General features: G+C 45.5%; 1 protein-coding gene across 1 annotated transcript; it reads right to left on the bottom strand.

The window, feature by feature from the left end:
• Window positions 1-1,570: 1,570 nt before the first annotated feature.
• On the bottom strand, window positions 1,571-17,122 carry NPM3 (nucleophosmin/nucleoplasmin 3). The gene is made up of 5 exons (XM_077455157.1): window positions 16,968-17,122; window positions 12,626-12,711; window positions 11,614-11,733; window positions 6,153-6,246; window positions 1,571-4,641 (listed from the first exon to the last, which is right to left on the bottom strand). The coding sequence occupies exons 1-5, from the start codon at window positions 17,029-17,031 to the stop codon at window positions 4,529-4,531; spliced, it is 477 nt and encodes a 158-aa protein (XP_077311283.1). The 5' UTR covers window positions 17,032-17,122; the 3' UTR covers window positions 1,571-4,528.
• Between the last annotated feature and the right edge of the window lie 1,982 nt (window positions 17,123-19,104).

Genomic DNA, 19,104 nt, shown 5'->3' with positions numbered 1-19,104 from the left:
AAATTTTGTCACAGAAACGAAGAAAAATTCATTTTTTTTCAAAATTTTCGGTCTTTTTTCATTTATAGTGCAGAAAATAAAAAACCGAGAGGTGATCAAATACCACCAAAAGAAAGCTCTATTGGTATGAAGAAAAGGACAAAAAAATCATTTGGTTACAGTGTTGCATGACTGAGTAATTGTCATTCAAAATGTGAGAGCACTGAAAGCTGAAAATTGGTCTGGGACTGAGGGGGGTTTAAGTGCCCAGTAAGCAAGTGGTTAATGTGAATTTTGGACATCACCACTGGACATAGAGAGTATGTCTGCTAAAGACTGATCTGATATGACCAATGGTTTTGACTCCAGGTCACATCTTGCTTCCCATGATACTCTATGGGCATTCCTTTTTATTATTTATCTGTCATTCCATAGAAAAAAATAATAATCCCACTTAATGTCTAATTTGGACATCACTTACAAATATAAAGAGTATGTCTGCTAAAGATTGATCTGATATGACCAATGGTTCTGACTCCAGGTCACATCTTGCTTCCCATTCTCTATGGGCATTCCACTCTGTCATATGTATGTCATTCCATAGAAACCAATAATAATTCCACTTAATGTGAATTTTGGACATCACCACTGGACATAGAGAGTGTGTCTGCTAAAGACTGATCTGATATGACCAATGGTTTTGACTCCAGGTCAAATCTTGCTTCCCATTATACTCCATGGGCATTTCTTTCTATTATTTATCTGTCATTCCATAGAAAACAGCTGTAATCCCAAATAATCTCAACCTTACAATCTGCTACTCTACTTGAGGAACAGCTGTGGTAAAGGATAAATTGCTATGTCACTCAGATTTGCCTGAAAATGAGTTTAGATTTTATTTCCCATTATACTCTATGGGCATTCCATTCTGTCATATGTCTTGTCATTCCATATAAAACAACAATAATAATCCCGTTTAATTTGAAATTTGGACATCACTGCTGAACATAGAGAGTATGTCTGCTAAAGATTGATCTGATATGACCAATGGTTTTGACTCCAGGACACATCTTGCTTCCCATTATACTCTATAGGCATTCCACCCTGTCATATGTTTGTAATTCAATATAAAACAGCTGTAATCCCAAATAATCTCAATCTTACAATCTGCTACTCTACATGAGGAACAGCTGTGGTAAAAGGATAAATTGCTATGCCACTCAGATTTGCCTGCAAATGAGATTATATTTTACTTCATTATACTCTATGGGCATTCCACTCTGTCATTTACCTTTGTTATGCCATAAAAAACAACATTAATCCCATCTAATCTCAATATTATACATGGCCACTGATATTTAAAAGTAGGTCTTTAAAAAAAAAAAAAAAAACATTTATATGTCAAAAGAGTCTGTCACAAACTGAATTTTTTTTCCATTATTCTCTATGGGCATTCCATCTCCCTGTTAAAGTCTATGGGCATTTCATTCTGTCATTCCTTTTAGTATGTCCCCGCTTTAACTGACTTTTTTTTTTTTATATCAACAAAAGTAGTTATGCTTAAAAGGAATAAGGTAGACTAGCACACATCTGGAAAACATTTAGAAGCCCTTTATTGTACAGAGCAGGTTTGGCAATATTACATCAAATTGTTGTAGATGAAAAATATATTCGTACCATTCTGAAAAATTACATTACCATCACAATTGCTGCTGGAGTTTATCCCATCAAATACCTCCAATTAAAAATATTCTTTACAAAAAGAAATCAAAAAACTCGAAATTTTGAAGCAGCAATTACATTGAAAGTAAAAAATATACTATCTAAAATAGTGTTATCAGAAAATTGACAATTGTTACACGATCCATCACACATTGTTAGAAAAAGTTTCCTTTCCCTTCTAATGTTCAGCTGCTAGAATTTTAATAAAACTTTCACAATTTATTTTATTTTTTGTTAGTGTGTGCGTTTCTAAATATCGGGGCGGCACTTGGTGTCCTGGCCACCCAGGCGAAGACCTCACTGGGCAATTCCCACTGACTACTGGGATATTGGGCATACTCTATCCCGGGAGTCTTTGGGAAGCCTAATGCCGGGTTCACATATGTGAATTGGAAGTGGCTTTCTCCACATTACAGGAGTGTGAGACTGGCTCTCAATGAAGCCGGTTCACACAGCTCCGGGGCAGCCACGCTCTACATTGAAGGGTCCTGGGCATCTTCTGGTCCGATTCAGGTGTGAATTCAGGCAAAAATTTGTACCCAATTCACACCTAAAAAAAAAAAAAAAAAAAAAAAAAAAAAAATATTCAGTGAACAGGGACGCACCAGATCCCATGCTGTGAGCCGCGGCATATGTGAACGGAGCCCACGACCCCTTTCAAACCGAGGCGTTTTTTTCCAGGTGCTACATCGCTAAAAATAGCACCTGTAAAGTGCCTCAACTACAAACCCAGTGTGAAAGCACGAGTGCTTTCACACTGGGGTGCTACTCTGGCAGGGCGTCACAAAAAGTCCTGCCAGCAGCTTCTTTGCAGCGGTGAATACACCGCTCCTCCCCACTGAAAGCAATGGGGCAGCGCTGCTATACCGCCGGCAAAGCAGCAGCATTTTACGGGCGGATTTAACCCCTTTTTGCCCACTAGCGGGGGGTTAAAACTACCCCGCTAGCAGTCGAATAGTGCTGCTAAAACTTCGGTAAAATGGCGCTAAAAATAGCTTAACCGATGACGCCCACGGCGGCTCAGTGTGAAAGGGGTCTTAAAATTAAATCTTGCAGTATTTGGAAATGAGGCAATCAAGAGTTAGGCACCTTCAGGGTTGCCATACAAACAGGGCAGGAACTTTCACCTGTAATGAAAAAACGGCCCCATGCAGCGTCGTTACTGCACAGACGCAAGATTGGGAGGTGAATGATGGGTAGACAGCTGCATCTAATCCCAGAAATAAACAGGAGCGCCCGTCAGATGCCCACATCCTTGATGGTGGCTGCCTGCTTCCCAGATCAGGTAAAATATTAAAGATTTAAAAGTAACAAGCATAAAGACAGTTCTAACAGTGTCCAAATAAAAACTTACAATAATCAGAGGAGCTTTTATAACAAAAAAAAAAAAAAAAGAAACCAATTATGGGGACTGAGCTTCACTTTAAGTTCAATACAGATCAACTACTTCAGCCCTAATGAAGGAGGCATTTTTCCCCCCCGATACCCTTTGTCAAATAAAAATTTGGATTAAAAACTCTTAAGTGTTACAAACGTTTATACTGGGTACCCCTTAACACCACCCTAAAACTTTGATCTCTACTACAAGTCCACTTTTGAGACCATCAGAGTGATAGCAGCCCAGGACCGAAACAAGGTCAACTTCTACACAGCACAGACCCTTTGATGGAACCCAAAAGCACCAATATCCCACTTCCATTAGATCCCAAGCTATCACACACACGCACAAGTTATTACCCTGTGTAAGCTCTGATATGTAAGCTTACTCTCCGCGCGCTTGTTGGCGAGTGGGGCAACAGGGAATTTGTCAAACCAAAGCTAAGGCACCCTATCAAGAGAATGTGTCACTTTGTGCTGATTGGGCATGGTCACCATTTTCATCAACCATGAGGCCAATATATATAAAAAAAAAAAAAAGCAAAGAAATGTGTCTTTGTGTCCACAGCAGCCAATCAGAATCCATCTGTCCAAATAGTAACTGAGCACCAACCTCTAGAATGTCCAGAATCTTCTATTCAGGTTTTTGGCCATCACAGCAAGAGCTTTGGGGGGCCATTCCGGTATATTTGGAGAACAAACCACAGCAAAAGTCACAACTCAGTGCAAAAAGCCTAACTAACCAACACACTACTCTACCATTACAATATGATGCAAGACATTCTACATATGTAAACAGTACAAAATTTTTTTTTCAAATTTCAAGTACAAAAATATATTTGGCACTGCAAAAAAAGGCACTCGGATACCTATAGATCCATCTATAGATATAGGAATAGTTTTACAAGCCATTACCAACTGGTAATTTAGTTATGGTAGGACAGAGAAGGGCTGAATCCAATCACCAGCTTTATAGAGGTCTTGCAACAGGGTGCTGAAACCTTTCTTCCCACCTCCACAAATGGTCTTTAATTGCCCTCACGGCTGGATTCTAAAGTAAGGAGTCAGGGACTTGAGATTTTGCTGCATAACTCCCAGAGAGATATAAGAAACTGGTGGAGAGCTCAGCCCACCATTGTCCATCCATAACTGAAAAACGAAGAGACTCTTTACACCTTCTATCCACATACAATTCTTGGATTTACATATATTATACAAAATATCCACATCAGTATGGTTGATTTACTAAAGGAGTATATCCAAGTTCATTTTGCAAAGTGAATGAAAATCAATCATGTGCAAGGGAAGTTAAAAATAGGATTTTATTGGCAGATGATTGAAGTCAGCAGAGCTTCATTTAGCAAAGTGAAAGTTCCCATTGGAACTGAACATGATCTACTCCTTTGAAAATTAACCTCAGTGTAGGTCAGAATACACAGACTGCAGGGAATCATTTTCTCAGTTTCTTGTTGGCTGGTTTTATGGGAGTTAAATCCTCCTCCTCTTCATCTTCATCTGAGTCATCTTCATCCTCCTCCTCCTTGGAATCCAAGTCCAGCGGTACTGCAAGGGGAGTGAAAAGTAAAACTTAACTAGTTAAAAAGAACATAAAAAATAAAATCTAAATCTCCCTCATCCCAGGCCCCTCCTAGCTCCCATAGTGCCACCCAAACTCCCACAGGGCCTCGCCGTGGCCCCTCAACCTCCCACAGGACCTCCCAACTCCCTAGTGACCCACTGTGCCCCTCAAATTCTCACCGAGCCTCCAAGCAACCATAGTGCCTCCCAACCTCCCATAGTGACCCAATTTGCCCCACAACCTCCCACAGTGGTCCATTGTACCCCTCAACCTTCCACAAAGCCTCCCATAGTGGCCCACCATGCCCTTCATCCTCCCACAGAACCTCTCATAGTAGCTTACTGTGCCCCTCAACTCTAAACAGAGTTGCCCAATCTCCCATAGTGACCTACTGTGTCCCTCAACCTCTCACAGAGCCTCCTAGCAACCATAGTGACCACCGTGCCCCTCAACCTTCCAGTGGTCCACTGCACCCCTCACCTCTCACAAAGCCCCCAAGATACCATAATGGCCCACCATGCCCTCTTCAATCTCCCACAGAGCCTCTTCGTTCCCAAAGTGCCTCCCAACCTCCAACAGTAACCTACCGTACCCCTCAACCTGCCATGAAGGCCCACTGTGCCCATAAACCTCAAAGTAACCATAGTACCTCCCATAGCGGTGCACTGTGCCCCTCAATCTCCCGCAGAGCCTCCCATAGTGGCCCACTAGGCCCCTTAACTCCCACAGAGCTGCCCAGCTGCCATACTGCTTACCAACATCCCATAGTGGCTCACCGTTATCCTCAACCTCCCACATGCCATACTGCCTCATAACTTCTCATAATGGCCCATTATTCCCCCCGACCCCACCAATGTCATCAAACCTTCCCCCAGTAACCTCAGGCCTCCTGAGAGCCCTCAGCCCCCAAAGTTTACTGGCTAGTCCCAATAAGTTTTAGAAATACTGTTCTAAAAGCGGTGGGGCATTTATAGTTCCCACAAGCCTCTGAAAGGCCTTGCCACTTCTGAAACATGAACAGAGGGGCCTCCCTTGACTCTGACCTCAGTACTTCATCCAACATATCTCAATGAACTTATCTATCCATATATTCCTATCGAGCTGAAGTGAGGTCTGAATCCAGTTCAGAAGATCCCATGGTAAGCCCTTTAAGAGCTATGGGCGTTTTGATGCCGCTTCCGCCCTGCAATGATATAGAGACCGGTGGGGGCCATCTTCCCCTCACTTGTCTCCATGTCAAGCCAGGAGAAGGATCCAATCGCCTCTGCCAACGGCTCCGGTAAGCGGCACCAGAGCACAGTGGGAGGGAATCCGCCGCAAAGACCACTTATCTAAAAGTGAACCGCTCATTGAAGAAGAGGATACCGGGATTATGGCAGCTAGCTGCTGCCAAAATAACAATATTCCTCTTCAAAGTCCGTAAGTGGTTAAACAATGAAAGTAAACAAACATTCTATTTTTTAGAGACAAAAACTTTCACTTGTAAATGCCTTACCAACAATCACTTCCCCAGAAAGAAGGACAGGTCCGGAGCCAGACTTCAGGCGAAACGTCACCGGCGGCTCAATCACAAAGTTGTTCAAGTTCACCTGAAAGGGCCAATAATTTAATAAAAAAAAAAGGAAAAAACAAAAAACAAACAAAAACACCACCTTTGGGAATCCGAACACACCCCATGCAGCTGTCAATTACCATATTACCTGTCCAGTGAAAATGCCCATAGTATTTCATGCCAATTAAAATTAAAGGTGACTCTGCATGAAATCGCAAGGTCAGCTAATTAGCTAGCCTCCTACCTCAAATAAAAAACACCAGGATGAAAGGAAAAAAATAAATAAATAAAATCAGAAGTAAAAAATACTCAGATAGTTCTTATTAAAGAATTCACAGAGTAAATAGCTCAGCACCTGTCACAAAAAAATCCTTGTAAAATGTCCAATGTTTAAATTATAATCATCAGTAGTGCCATCTAGTGGCTACGGCGCAATACTGCGAAACGTGTAGAAGCTGTGGAGACATTTTTTCTTTAACCACTTGGGATCCGCGCTATTGCCAAATGACGGCATTAGCGCGGACCTACATTTCCGGGACTACGTCTATTGACGTCGTCCCGTGTACGAGCGGCCTGCGCGCCCCCTGAGGGGCACACGCGGCGCGCTCTGTGATCGGCGAGTCCATGAGACTCGCCTGATCACCGATCCGTGCAAGGGGTCGATCCCGACCCCTTATCACGTGATCAGCTGTCAGCCAATGACAGCTGATCATGTGATAGAACGGAGCCGGTAATCGGCTATTATTCCTCCTCGCGCTGACAGCGCGTGGAGAAAAAAAAAAAGCCGATCACGGCCAGCAATACAAGCAACCACCTGCCAGTGCCCACCTGCCTCCCGCAGTGCCATCCTGAATAAAAGTAAGTGCCCCCCGTCAGTGCCACCCACAGTGCCCACAATCTGCCTCAAAGGTGCTGCACCCCAGTGCCGCCCTATCAGTGCCCCCCTATCAGTGCCCCCCTATCAGTGCCCCCCTATCAGTGCCCCCCTATCAGTGCCCCCCTATCAGTGCCCCCTATCAGTGGTACCCATCCGTGCCCATCCGTGCCACTTATCCGTGCCCATCTGTGCCCATCCGTGCCACTTATCTGTGCCCATCTTTGCCCATCCGTGCCACTTATCCGTGCCGCCTTATCTGTGCCCATCTTTGCCCATCAGTGCCCATCAGTGCCGCCTTATCTGTGCCCACCAGTGCCGCCCACCAGTGCCGCCTAATCAGCGCACTTCAATGAAGGAGAAAAATGACCCGTTTGCAAAATTTTATAAAAAACTATTAAAACATGATATTTTTTTTTTTTTGCATCTTTTTTTGTTTGTTTAGCAAAAAATAAAACTCCGAGCTGTAACTAAATACCACCAAAAGAAAGCTCTATTTGTGGGAAAAAAATGATAAAAATTTCATTTGGGTACAGTGTTGTATGCCCGCGCAATTGTCATTCAAAGTGCATCAGCGCTGAAAGCTGAAAATTGGTCTGGGACTGAGGGGGGTTTAAGTGCCCAGTAAGCAAGTGGTTAAAGGAATAGCCAGGAACAGGTTGGCCAAGTGAAGGGAGGAGAGTACCACCTGCGGAAGACCTTTGGCTTGCCCGTTTTCATGCTGTTTTTATGGCTGGATAAGCTTGGTGTCGGCATATAGACACACTGAAATGTGAGTGCAAAATTTTTTTTAAAGATTTTCTTAAATTAAAAGAAAAACGGTTTTACACTATGTCGGTTTCATTTACCGTATATACTCGAGTATAAGCCGAGATTTTCAGCCTCTTTTTTGAGGCTGAAAGTGCCCCCCTCGGCTTATACTCGAGTCATCGCCGTCTGTCTGCCCGAACAGCGTGTCGAGCAGACAGACAGCGGCCATTCTAACTTTCAAAAGCCGCGCCTCCCTGTCTGTGATAGGCGGAACACAATTTCCCAGCAGTCTGTGTTCCGCCTATCACGGACATCCGCTCATCATCATACTACGGACGAGGATAAGAGGATGTCCGTGATAGGCGGAACACAGACTGCTGGGAAATTGTGTTCCGCCTATCACAGACAGGGAGGCGCGGCATTTGAACAGGGGAATGGGCGCCGACGAAGAGCGGTGATCCTGGGACGGGACCAGACGGAGGCTCGGCTCGGGACGGGACCGGACGGAGGCTCGGCTCGGGACGGGACGGGACCGGACGGAGGCTCGGGACGGGACGGGACCGGACGGAGGCTCGGGACGGGACGGGACCGGACGGAGGCTCGGGACACAGGTAGGCTGGACACACAAGGCCACACACACACATTATGTGCCATCTGCATACTTTGATCACTACCACACCTGTTTGGCAAGTGCTGCTGACATTCCTACTTCCTCCAGTTCCACAGTCCACTGCCTTAATGTCCCAGGAACTCTCAACTTCATGCATCCTCCCCCTATGCAATGCTTTATTTGCATGTTCTCTCTTTTAGGGAATGTAGAAAATGTACACACACACACACACACACACACATGGATGGACACACACACACACAGGGATGGATGGATGGACACACACACAGGGATGGATGGATGGACACACACACACACAGGGATGGATGGATGGATGGACACACACACACACACACAGGGATGGATGGATGGATGGACACACACACACACACAGGGATGGATGGATGGATGGACACACACACACAGGGATGGACAGGCATATCTCACCCTCGGCTTATACACGAGTCAATAGGTTTCCCAGTTTTTTGGGGGTAAATTGGGGGCCTCGGCTTATACTCGGGTCGGCCTATACTCGAGTATATACGGTACCTTTGTATGATCTCACGGAAATTGAGGAATTGCCAATAGGAGAGTTGATTGAGGATTGGTTATCCGTTGAATGAACCGAAGGCTCTATATATGGTAAAGTCTGGGGAGTGGCCATTCTTTAAGGTGGTGGTGGCACGAGTTTGTTTTTCTTTGGTGACACTTGTGGAGGATACACCAGAAGAGACACGGGAACTGATTTGAGAGCGCGGAATCTGACTGAAATTATCATTGCATTATAAGGACTATGATTTAATATTATATAATGGTTTATATTATGTAGAACTTTTTTTGGACTTTAGTAGGATGTCATTTTGTGTGATGATTTTTTATTGAAAGCACTGAGTGATTATTTATAAGTGAGTAAGCATTAAAATGTTTCACTTAGGAGGGAATACCATAAGGAGGCGCAAACCCCAAATATTTATAGTACACTGATTTTTAACCCACAAGGTGGGGAGATCCATTTGGGTTTGCAGCGCACCTAAAAATAAAAGTGGGGGGGGGGGGGGGGGGGGGAAATAAAGTATAAAGGTACAATTGTAGTATTTTTTTATATTTTCACGATTTAGGTATGTCAGAAAAATACTGCAATATGGCCACTAGGTGGAGAGGACGATCATGGGAAATAAACATATTGGGCAATGTACAGGGATTTCTCAAGGGGACTATGCAAATGCTGAGCCATTCATCCAAAAAAATGTTTTAAAACATAATGACTACCATGACCACAAAAAACACAAATTGATCCTCACACATGGCATCCTGCCACCCAGTCCACGTGTTACCGGCTTCAAGGCTCTCCCGCGGCGCTGGGGAAGAGCCGTGGAGCTGATAATGTGTGGACTGGGTGGCACGATGCCGGGAGTAAACGGAAAGACTAGGAGGTAGCCAGTCACCATCTGTATTATAAAACATGCCCAGCAGGGACCGCCAGTGCCCAGTTATTGTCACATGTTGGCTCTGGACTGACCTTTGCAGGCAGCAAGATCGATCCCTTAAGAGTACCCAGCATGTGAAGTGGGTGCAAACAGCTGGAAGGTGGATCCTCAGAAAAATATTATAATATTATATTTAAATATTATAGCGCATTGGGCATATATTATAGGTCATAATTTAGGGTGGGCAGGCACTGCACCTAAAGCTGGCATGTCGGTGTACTTTGTTCGGCACTGAAGCACACTTATGCTCTATGGGATCACCATTGATGATTGCACTGCATGCCACTAGGTGGAGACAGATCTATTTTATGGACATTTTGAGTTATTTGTCTTGCTGGGAACACATCGTATTATTATTAATATTAATATTTATGGCATTTAAAACACTGGAAGGCATTATTTTTCATTAGTTTCTATACATTTTGGTAATGTGTTATTACTTTGTATGTGTATTTAGTACACACATTATTGTTTTATTCACATCCTAACTACCTCCCACCCGCAGTATAGACAAATGACAGCAGGCGGGATCCTCTCGTTCTTGAGTGACGTCACCCCAGTCTCGGTGCGCCGCAACACCGATCTCGGTAAAGAGCCAATGACATGGCTCTTTACCCATGTGATCAGTTGTGTCCAATCACAAGTAATGTACTGACAGTGAGAGGAGAGCTGATCGGTATCAACACATTAACCCCTTCAATACCGGGCACTTTTACCCCCTTCCTGCCTAGACCAATTTTCAGCTTTCACACTTTGAATAATTGCGCGGTCATACAACACCGTACACATAGGAAATTTTTTTGGAGACAAATAGAGCTTTCTTTTGGTGGTATTTAACCACTGGTTTTTTTTTTTTGGGCTAAATGAAATAAGACCGAACACACACACAAAAAAAAAAAAAAAAAGGAATCTTAGTTTCTGTTATTTCGTTTTTATTTCCAAAATTTGAAATTTTTCTTCGGCACTGATGTGGTCGCACTGATGGGCACCAATGTGGCCGCACCGATGGTTTGTGATCAGCTGTTGGAGGAACAGATGTGTTCCCCCAACACTTCAGGCCTGGGCTGTAGCCATTTATCAGCTATTGCGCGGACGGGAAGTAGTTAAAAACACATATGCTTTTTTGATGCATTTTCATTGCGTTTCAGATGCATTTTCGGGGTGCCTGACTCCCAGCATGCACCTGTGAACCATGGACATGCGACTGCATTATTGGTGCAGTTTTAAAAAGCACACCATAGATGCAGCATTCAGGACTTTATGAAACGCATCGCACATGCAGTGCAGAGTCCCATAGGATTTCAAGGGAAATATTTTTATTGTGTTTTCAGCAAAGTAGCAAAAACACATCACTGTGAGAGCAGCTTTACTCTCTCTCAGTATAGGTTACAGAAGGGGGGAGGATAATGTCGGCTTTCTAGCTGTTGCAGGACTACAAGTCTCAACATGCCTCTGGGAGCCATCCTTGTAGCTGTCCTGCAGTTCCCCATGGGATTTCAGAAAAACTGGAGGGCTGAAGTTTGCCTATCCTTGCGTTATGGCTGGGGGAAGAAAAAAAAAAAAAAAAACACTTGTATAGATATCAGCCTGTTGGTCTGCCGTTTCCCTAGTTGGTGCTTCTGAACCCCAGAGCCTGGTGCTTCCAGGCCACCCTACTACCCATTTCATTAATATAACCCTTACCATAGTCTGGCAGGAGAGCTTCAGCGTGGCGATGGGCACCGTGATGTCCTCATTGGTATGATTGCGGGCTGTCACTTCTACAACATTGTATTCATCCCGGACTCCCTCCCCGAGGCTGATCTGAGAAAAACACCAAACCACCATCACATCCATGCATATCAAGTGTATAGAATACCTTCCTTTGTCCCAATCAACGTGCAATTACAGTTTTGCAATCAAATGATTTTATTTTAATGAAATATCACATGAGACCCAGTGATGCCCTCACCGCGTCTGTCTGCTGGTCTTGGGTGAGATTGGCCAGCAGGCTCCAGTAAACACCACAGCACCCTGTCTTTGATGGTCTTTCAAGATAAAAAACAAAAAAAAAAAACATGTCCAGCGTCCCTTTAGACTTGCATGCTCTTCCCTGCACGCCACTGACTGCCTATTAGTTACTTGAGTATGCACATCTAGAGGGATGCGTTTTCATGTATTGTTCAGAAATGTCCCTATTGATTCAGGGAACATCTGGTTGCCTTAGAGGAATGGGAAAAAAAAAAATTAAGGGAAAAGACAGAAAAAGACAGGGAGGGTAAAAGAAAAAAAAAAAAAGAAAAAAAGGAAAGGGTCGCTCACCAGCCACCTGGGAGCTAGAGAGAAATCTTGAGGTGAAATACCTTATGAAATTGACCCCCATCCAGTGCACAATGCTTCCTCCCATCTGTCCCTATGTTCTGAACCTTATATAGTATTTGGGGGCGGAGTCAGTGGAAGGATCCATTAGGCACAGTGGGGGAGGTGCTCTGTACTGCAGTTATTTCTTTTTTTGCAAAATTATTTGGGAGACATTTCTCCGCCAGTTCCCGGGACAGCTGGTGCAGTTGTATCAACCAATCACTGAAGGCCATGGGAAGGAAATCACATGGTCCACTCTACGGAGGATGAACGTCTCCATCACTCAGATACATAATAGAAAAGGGTGGGAGGTCATCAGGGGAGAGGAGAGAAGGTTGTGGAATGTGGGACTTACGGAGCAGAGGGACAGGTTGTGCTCACAGTCATCGTCCTCCTCGCCCCGGAAGGTGTAATGGGAGATCTTTGATGACAATTCACAGCCTGGAAGATACAAAATGTTAGAGACCGATCCACCAATAGCTGATCACCACCCACAGCACATGTCACCCCTCCCCCACCATGTGACCATCAATATGGAATGCTGAGCCTTGTAGTCCTATAGAAGACCCCCCCATGTGGCCATCAATAGGGAATACTGAGCCTTGTAGTCCTATAGGATACATCAATATGGAATGCTGAACCCTGTAGTCCTATAGGAGACCCCCCATGTGACCATCAATGTGGAATGCTGAACCCTGTAGTCCTTTAGGAGACCCCCCCCATGTGACCATCAATGTGGAATGCTGAACCCTGTAGTCCTATAGGAGACCCCCCCCCCCCCCATGTGACCATCAATGTGGAATGCTGAACCCTGTAGTCCTATAGGAGACCCCCCCCCATGTGACCATCAATGTGGAATGCTGAACCCTGTAGTCCTATAGGAGACCCCCCCCCCCATGTGACCATCAATGTGGAATGCTGAACCCTGTAGTCCTATAGGAGACCCCCCCCCATGTGACCATCAATGTGGAATGCTGAACCCTGTAGTCCTATAGAAGACCCACCCCCCCATGTGACCATCAATGTGGAATGCTGAACCCTGTAGTCCTATAGAAGACCCACCCCCCCATGTGACCATCAATGTGGAATGCTGAACCCTGTAGTCCTATAGAAGACCCCCCCCCCCCCATGTGACCATCAATGTGGAATGCTGAACCCTGTAGTCCTATAGAAGACCAATGTGAAATGCTGAACCCTGTAGTCCTATAGAAGACACCCCCCCCCCATGTGACCATCAATGTGGAATGCTGAAGCCTGTAGTCCTATAGGAGACCCCCCCATGTGACCATCAATGTGGAATGCTGAACCCTGTAGTCCTAGAGACCCCCCCTATGTGACCATCAATGTGGAATGCTGAACCCTGTAGTCCTATAGGAGACCGCCCCATGTGACCATCAATGTGGAATGCTGAACCCTGTAGTCCTATAGGAGACCCCCCCATGTGACCATCAATGTGGAATGCTGAACCCTGTAGTCCTATAGAAGACCCCCCCCCCCCCCTATGTGACCATCAATGTGGAATGCTGAACCCTGTAGTCCTACAGAAGACCCCCCCCCCCATATGACCATCAATGTGGAATGCTGAACCCTGTAGTCCTATAGAAGACCATCAATGTGGAATGCTGAACCCTGTAGTCCTATAGAAGACCCCCCCCCCCCCCATGTGACCATCAATGTGGAATGCTGAAGCCTGTAGTCCTATAGGAGACCCCCCCCCCATGTGACCATCAATGTGGAATGCTGAACCCTGTAGTCCTAGAGACCCCCCCATGTGACCATCAATGTGGAATGCTGAACCCTGTAGTCCTATAGGAGACCCCCCCCCCATGTGACCATCAATGTGGAATGCTGAACCCTGTAGTCCTATAGAAGACCCCCCCCCCTATGTGACCATCAATGTGGAATGCTGAACCCTGTAGTCCTACAGAAGACCCCCCCCCCCCATATGACCATCAATGTGGAATGCTGAACCCTGTAGTCCTATAGAAGACCATCAATGTGGAATGCTGAACCCTGTAGTCCTATAGAAGACCCCCCCCCCATGTGGCCATCAATGTGGAATGCTGAAGCCTGTAGTCCTATAGGAGACCCCCCCATGTGACCATCAATGTGGAATGCTGAACCCTGTAGTCCTAGAGACCCCCCCATGTGACCATCAATGTGGAATGCTGAACCCTGTAGTCCTATAGGAGACCCCCCCCCCATGTGACCATCAATGTGGAATGCTGAACCCTGTAGTCCTATAGGAGACCCCCCCCCCCCATGTGACCATCAATGTGGAATGCTCAACCCTGTAATCCTATAGGAGACCCCCCCCCCATGTGACCATCAATGTGGAATGCTGAACCCTGTAGTCCTATAGAAGACCCCCCCCCCCATGTGACCATCAATGTGGAATGCTGAACCCTGTAGTCCTATAGAAGACCCCCCCCCCCATGTGACCATCAATGTGGAATGCTGAACCCTGTAGTCCTACAGAAGACCCCCCCCCCCATATGACCATCAATGTGGAATGCTGAACCCTGTAGTCCTATAGAAGACCCCCCCCCCCCATGTGACCATCAATGTGGAATGCTGAAGCCTGTAGTCCTATAGGAGACCCCCCCATGTGACCATCAATGTGGAATGCTGAACCCTGTAGTCCTAGAGACCCCCCATGTGACCATCAATGTGGAATGCTGAACCCTGTAGTCCTATAGGAGACCCCCCCTATGTGACCATCAATGTGGAATGCTGAACCCTGTAGTCCTATAGAAGACCCCCCCCCCCCCATGTGACCATCAATGTGGAATGCTGAACCCTGTAGTCCTATAGAAGACCATCAATGTGGAATGCTGAACCCTGTAGTCCTATAGAAGACCATCAATGTGGAATGCTGAACCCTGTAGTCCTATAGAAGACCATCAATGTGGAATGCTGAACCCTGTAGTCCTATAGAAGACCATCAATGTGGAATGCTGAACCCTATAGTCCTAGAGACCCCCCCCCCATGTGACCATCAATGTGGAATGCTGAACCCTGTAGTCCTAGAGACCCCCCCCCCATGTGACCATCAATGTGGAATGCTGAACCCTGTAGTCCTAGAGACCCCCCCCCCCATGTGACCATCAATGTGGAATGCTGAACCCTGTAGTCCTATAGAAGACCCCCCCCATGTGACCATCAATGTGGAATGCTGAACCCTGTAGTCCTACAGAAGACCCCCCCCCCCCCATGTGACCATCAATGTGGAATGCTGAACCCTGTAGTCCTATAGAAGACCATCAATGTGGAATGCTGAACCCTGTAGTCCTATAGAAGACCCCCCCCCATGTGACCATCAATGTGGAATGCTGAAGACTGTAGTCCTATAGGAGACCCCCCCATGTGACCATCAATGTGGAATGCTGAACCCTGTAGTCCTAGAGACCCCCCCCCCCATGTGACCATCAATGTGGAATGCTGAACCCTGTAGTCCTATAGGAGACCCCCCCATGTGACCATCAATGTGGAATGCTGAACCCTGTAGTCCTATAGGAGACCCCCCCATGTGACCATCAATGTGGAATGCTGAACCCTGTAGTCCTATAGGAGACCCCCCCCATGTGACCATCAATGTGGAATGCTGAACCCTGTAGTCCTATAGGAGACCCCCCCCATGTGACCATCAATGTGGAATGCTGAACCCTGTAGTCCTATAGAAGACCCCCCCCCCCCCATGTGACCATCAATGTGGAATGCTGAACCCTGTAGTCCTATAGAAGACCCCCCCCCCCATGTGACCATCAATGTGGAATGCTGAACCCTGTAGTCCTATAGAAGACCCCCCCCCCCCATGTGACCATCAATGTGGAATGCTGAACCCTGTAGTCCTATAGAAGACCCCCCCCCATGTGACCATCAATGTGGAATGCTGAACCCTGTAGTCCTATAGGAGACCCCCCCATGTGACCATCAATGTGGAATGCTGAACCCTGTAGTCCTATAGGAGACCCCCCCATGTGACCATCAATGTGGAATGCTGAACCCTGTAGTCCTATAGAAGACCCCCCCCCCCATGTGACCATCAATGTGGAATGCTGAACCCTGTAGTCCTATAGGAGACCCCCCCATGTGACCATCAATGTGGAATGCTGAACCCTGTAGTCCTATAGGAGACCCCCCCATGTGACCATCAATGTGGAATGCTGAACCCTGTAGTCCTATAGAAGACCCCCCCCCCCATGTGACCATCAATGTGGAATGCTGAACCCTGTAGTCCTATAGAAGACCCCCCCCCCATGTGACCATCAATGTGGAATGCTGAGCCTTGTAGCAGACTTGCAGCCAGTGCCACCCGCCCCCCATATCCCAGCTGGTCCCATGTGCCTACCAGCAGTGCATGCTGAGTCTTGTAGTTCCATAAGATGGCCACTCCTCACCCACCACGTGATCATCTATAGGGCATGCTGACCCTTGTAGACCTATAGAAGACCCCCCATGTGACCATCATCAATATGGATTGCTGAGCCTTGTAGTCATATAGAAGACACCCCCCCCCCCATGTGACCATCATCGATATGGATTGCTGAGAGTTGTAGTCTACCAGCAGTACATGCTGACTCTTGTAGCCCCATAGGAGACTATTCCCCCTCCACCATATGAGCATCACTTGGACATGCTGAGTCTTGTAATCCCCCCCCAGTACACAGTCTGAGGTCAATCCCCGGACATCTCACCGAACATATAACTCTGCATCGGCCTGTCCCGGACGTCCTCCGACTCATCGTGCGCGAAACTCATCCCGATCAGTAGAGCGAACACCGGGAACACAAAACACACACACACGTGGGTACACAGTGACTACCGGGCCCGGGCAGGAAGAGGAGGGGATTACAACCCTACCACACCGCCACCTAATGTCCACATAGAGAACTGTAGGCGCCGCTCTCACACCCACCATCTGATATACCTGGAAAGACTATATATAATATATACTACACTAATATACTATGTATACTACACTAATCTACAACATCCACTTGAAGACCAGGCCTTCTCTGGCCCTTTTTGTTTACAAGTTTAAATCAGTATATTTTGCTAGAAAATTACGTATATCCCCCAAACATTATATATAGGGATATTTTTTTTTTTTTTAGCAGAGACCCTTAAGAATAAAATAGCCATCATTGCAGTTTTTGCATTTGTGCAGAGGTTTTTCAAATGCACTTTTTTGGGTCAATTTCATACCGGGCCAATTCTGACACTCTGCTCCTACATGTAGAACCACCAAACGTTATAAGTGTTTTTTTTAAAGCAGAGACATTAGGGCGTAAAATGGTGGTCGTTGCAACCTTTTATCTCGCACGGGATGCATAACGTGTAAGATGATGTTACGCCGAGTAAATAGATACCTAACAGGTCACGCTTTAAAATTGCGCACACTTGTGGAATGGCGTCAATCTTCAGATACATTAAAATCTCCATAGGAGACACTTTAAAAATGTTTACAGGTTACATGTTTAGAGTTACAGAGAAGGTCTTGGGCTAGAATTATTGCTCTTGCTCTAATGTTTGTGGCAATATCTCACATGTGTGGTTTGAACGCCGTTTACATATGTGGGTGCAACCTATGCATGCATATTTTATTTTCCTATTTAATCACTTTTATTCCTATTACAAGGAATGGAAACATCCCTTGTAATAAGAATAGGGCATAACAGGTCCACTTTATGGAGAGATGTGGGGTCTATAAGTCTCCACATATCTCCTCTAGGCTGGAAAGCCTAAAATAAAAATAAAAAAATGATCTCGGCTTCCCAGCCGAGGAAACGGCAGTGTTTCCAACTGCCAAGGCCGGGTGTAATGTCATAACGCCGCACTTGGCCTCTGAAGGTCGTAAAGACAGCCAGGGACCATGTGGCCCATGGTATTTTCTATGGTGATGGCGGATTCCTTCTCCAGCTCGCTGATTGCACGGGCAAACCAGAAAAAGCACTGGAGGGGGGGTACCCCTTCCGCCGCCTGTAAAAACAATCAAGTGGCTGAACAGGGAATCACCTGCTGTAAAAAATGATATCTGAATGATACCTGTAACTGCACCCATCGTTCAGATATCCCCACTTAAAGTCTGTTACGTCATATAATGTCACTGGGCGGGAAGTGGTTAATGCTAAAAAAAAAAAAAAAAAAAAATAGTTACTCCAATTTTTTGGTAAATTATAAAAGATGAAGTTATGCCGAGTAAATTGATACCTAACATATGATTTAAAATTGCGCATGGTCGTGGAATGGAGCCAAACTATGATACTTAAAAAATCTTAATATGCAAAGCTTTACATTTTTTTAGAGGTTACCAGTCTAGAGTTACAGAGGAGGTCTAGTGCTAGAATTATTATAAAATAACTCACATTTGTGGTGCGAACATTGTTTTCATATGCTCATGCGACTTATGTTTGCGTTCAACCTCTGTGCGCAAGCTATAGAAAAATGGGAAGGTGGGGATGAGGCTATACTCAAACTCTTTCTATATACTCTGTGCGCAAGAACTGAGGGATGGAGTGCTTTAAAATTTAAAATTTTATTACATTTTTTATTTTTACACTGTCCCTATCATTTTTTTTTTTTTTATCATTTTTATTTCTAGTACAGGGAATGTAAACATCCCTTGTAATAGAAATAAAGGATGACAGGTCTTCGTTATGGAGAGATCTGGAATCTAAATAGGGTTGCCACCTCATCCCTTTAAATGTGAACACATATGAATTACACGGGTTCTGAGGCTGATTTAATGCAGATAAGGCACCAAGTGAGTTTCATCACCACCTTAATCCGCCAGAGAACCTGTGTAATTAATGTGTAGATCTGTAAGACCCC

This window comes from Lithobates pipiens, unplaced genomic scaffold (genome assembly GCF_037356315.1).
Source record: "Lithobates pipiens isolate NorthernLeopardFrog02 unplaced genomic scaffold, aLitPip1_a1.2 Scaffold_25, whole genome shotgun sequence".
NCBI lineage: Eukaryota > Metazoa > Chordata > Amphibia > Anura > Ranidae > Lithobates > Lithobates pipiens.
The sequence above is the reverse complement of the archived record's forward strand: the minus strand, read 5'-3'. Positions and strand labels throughout refer to the sequence as shown.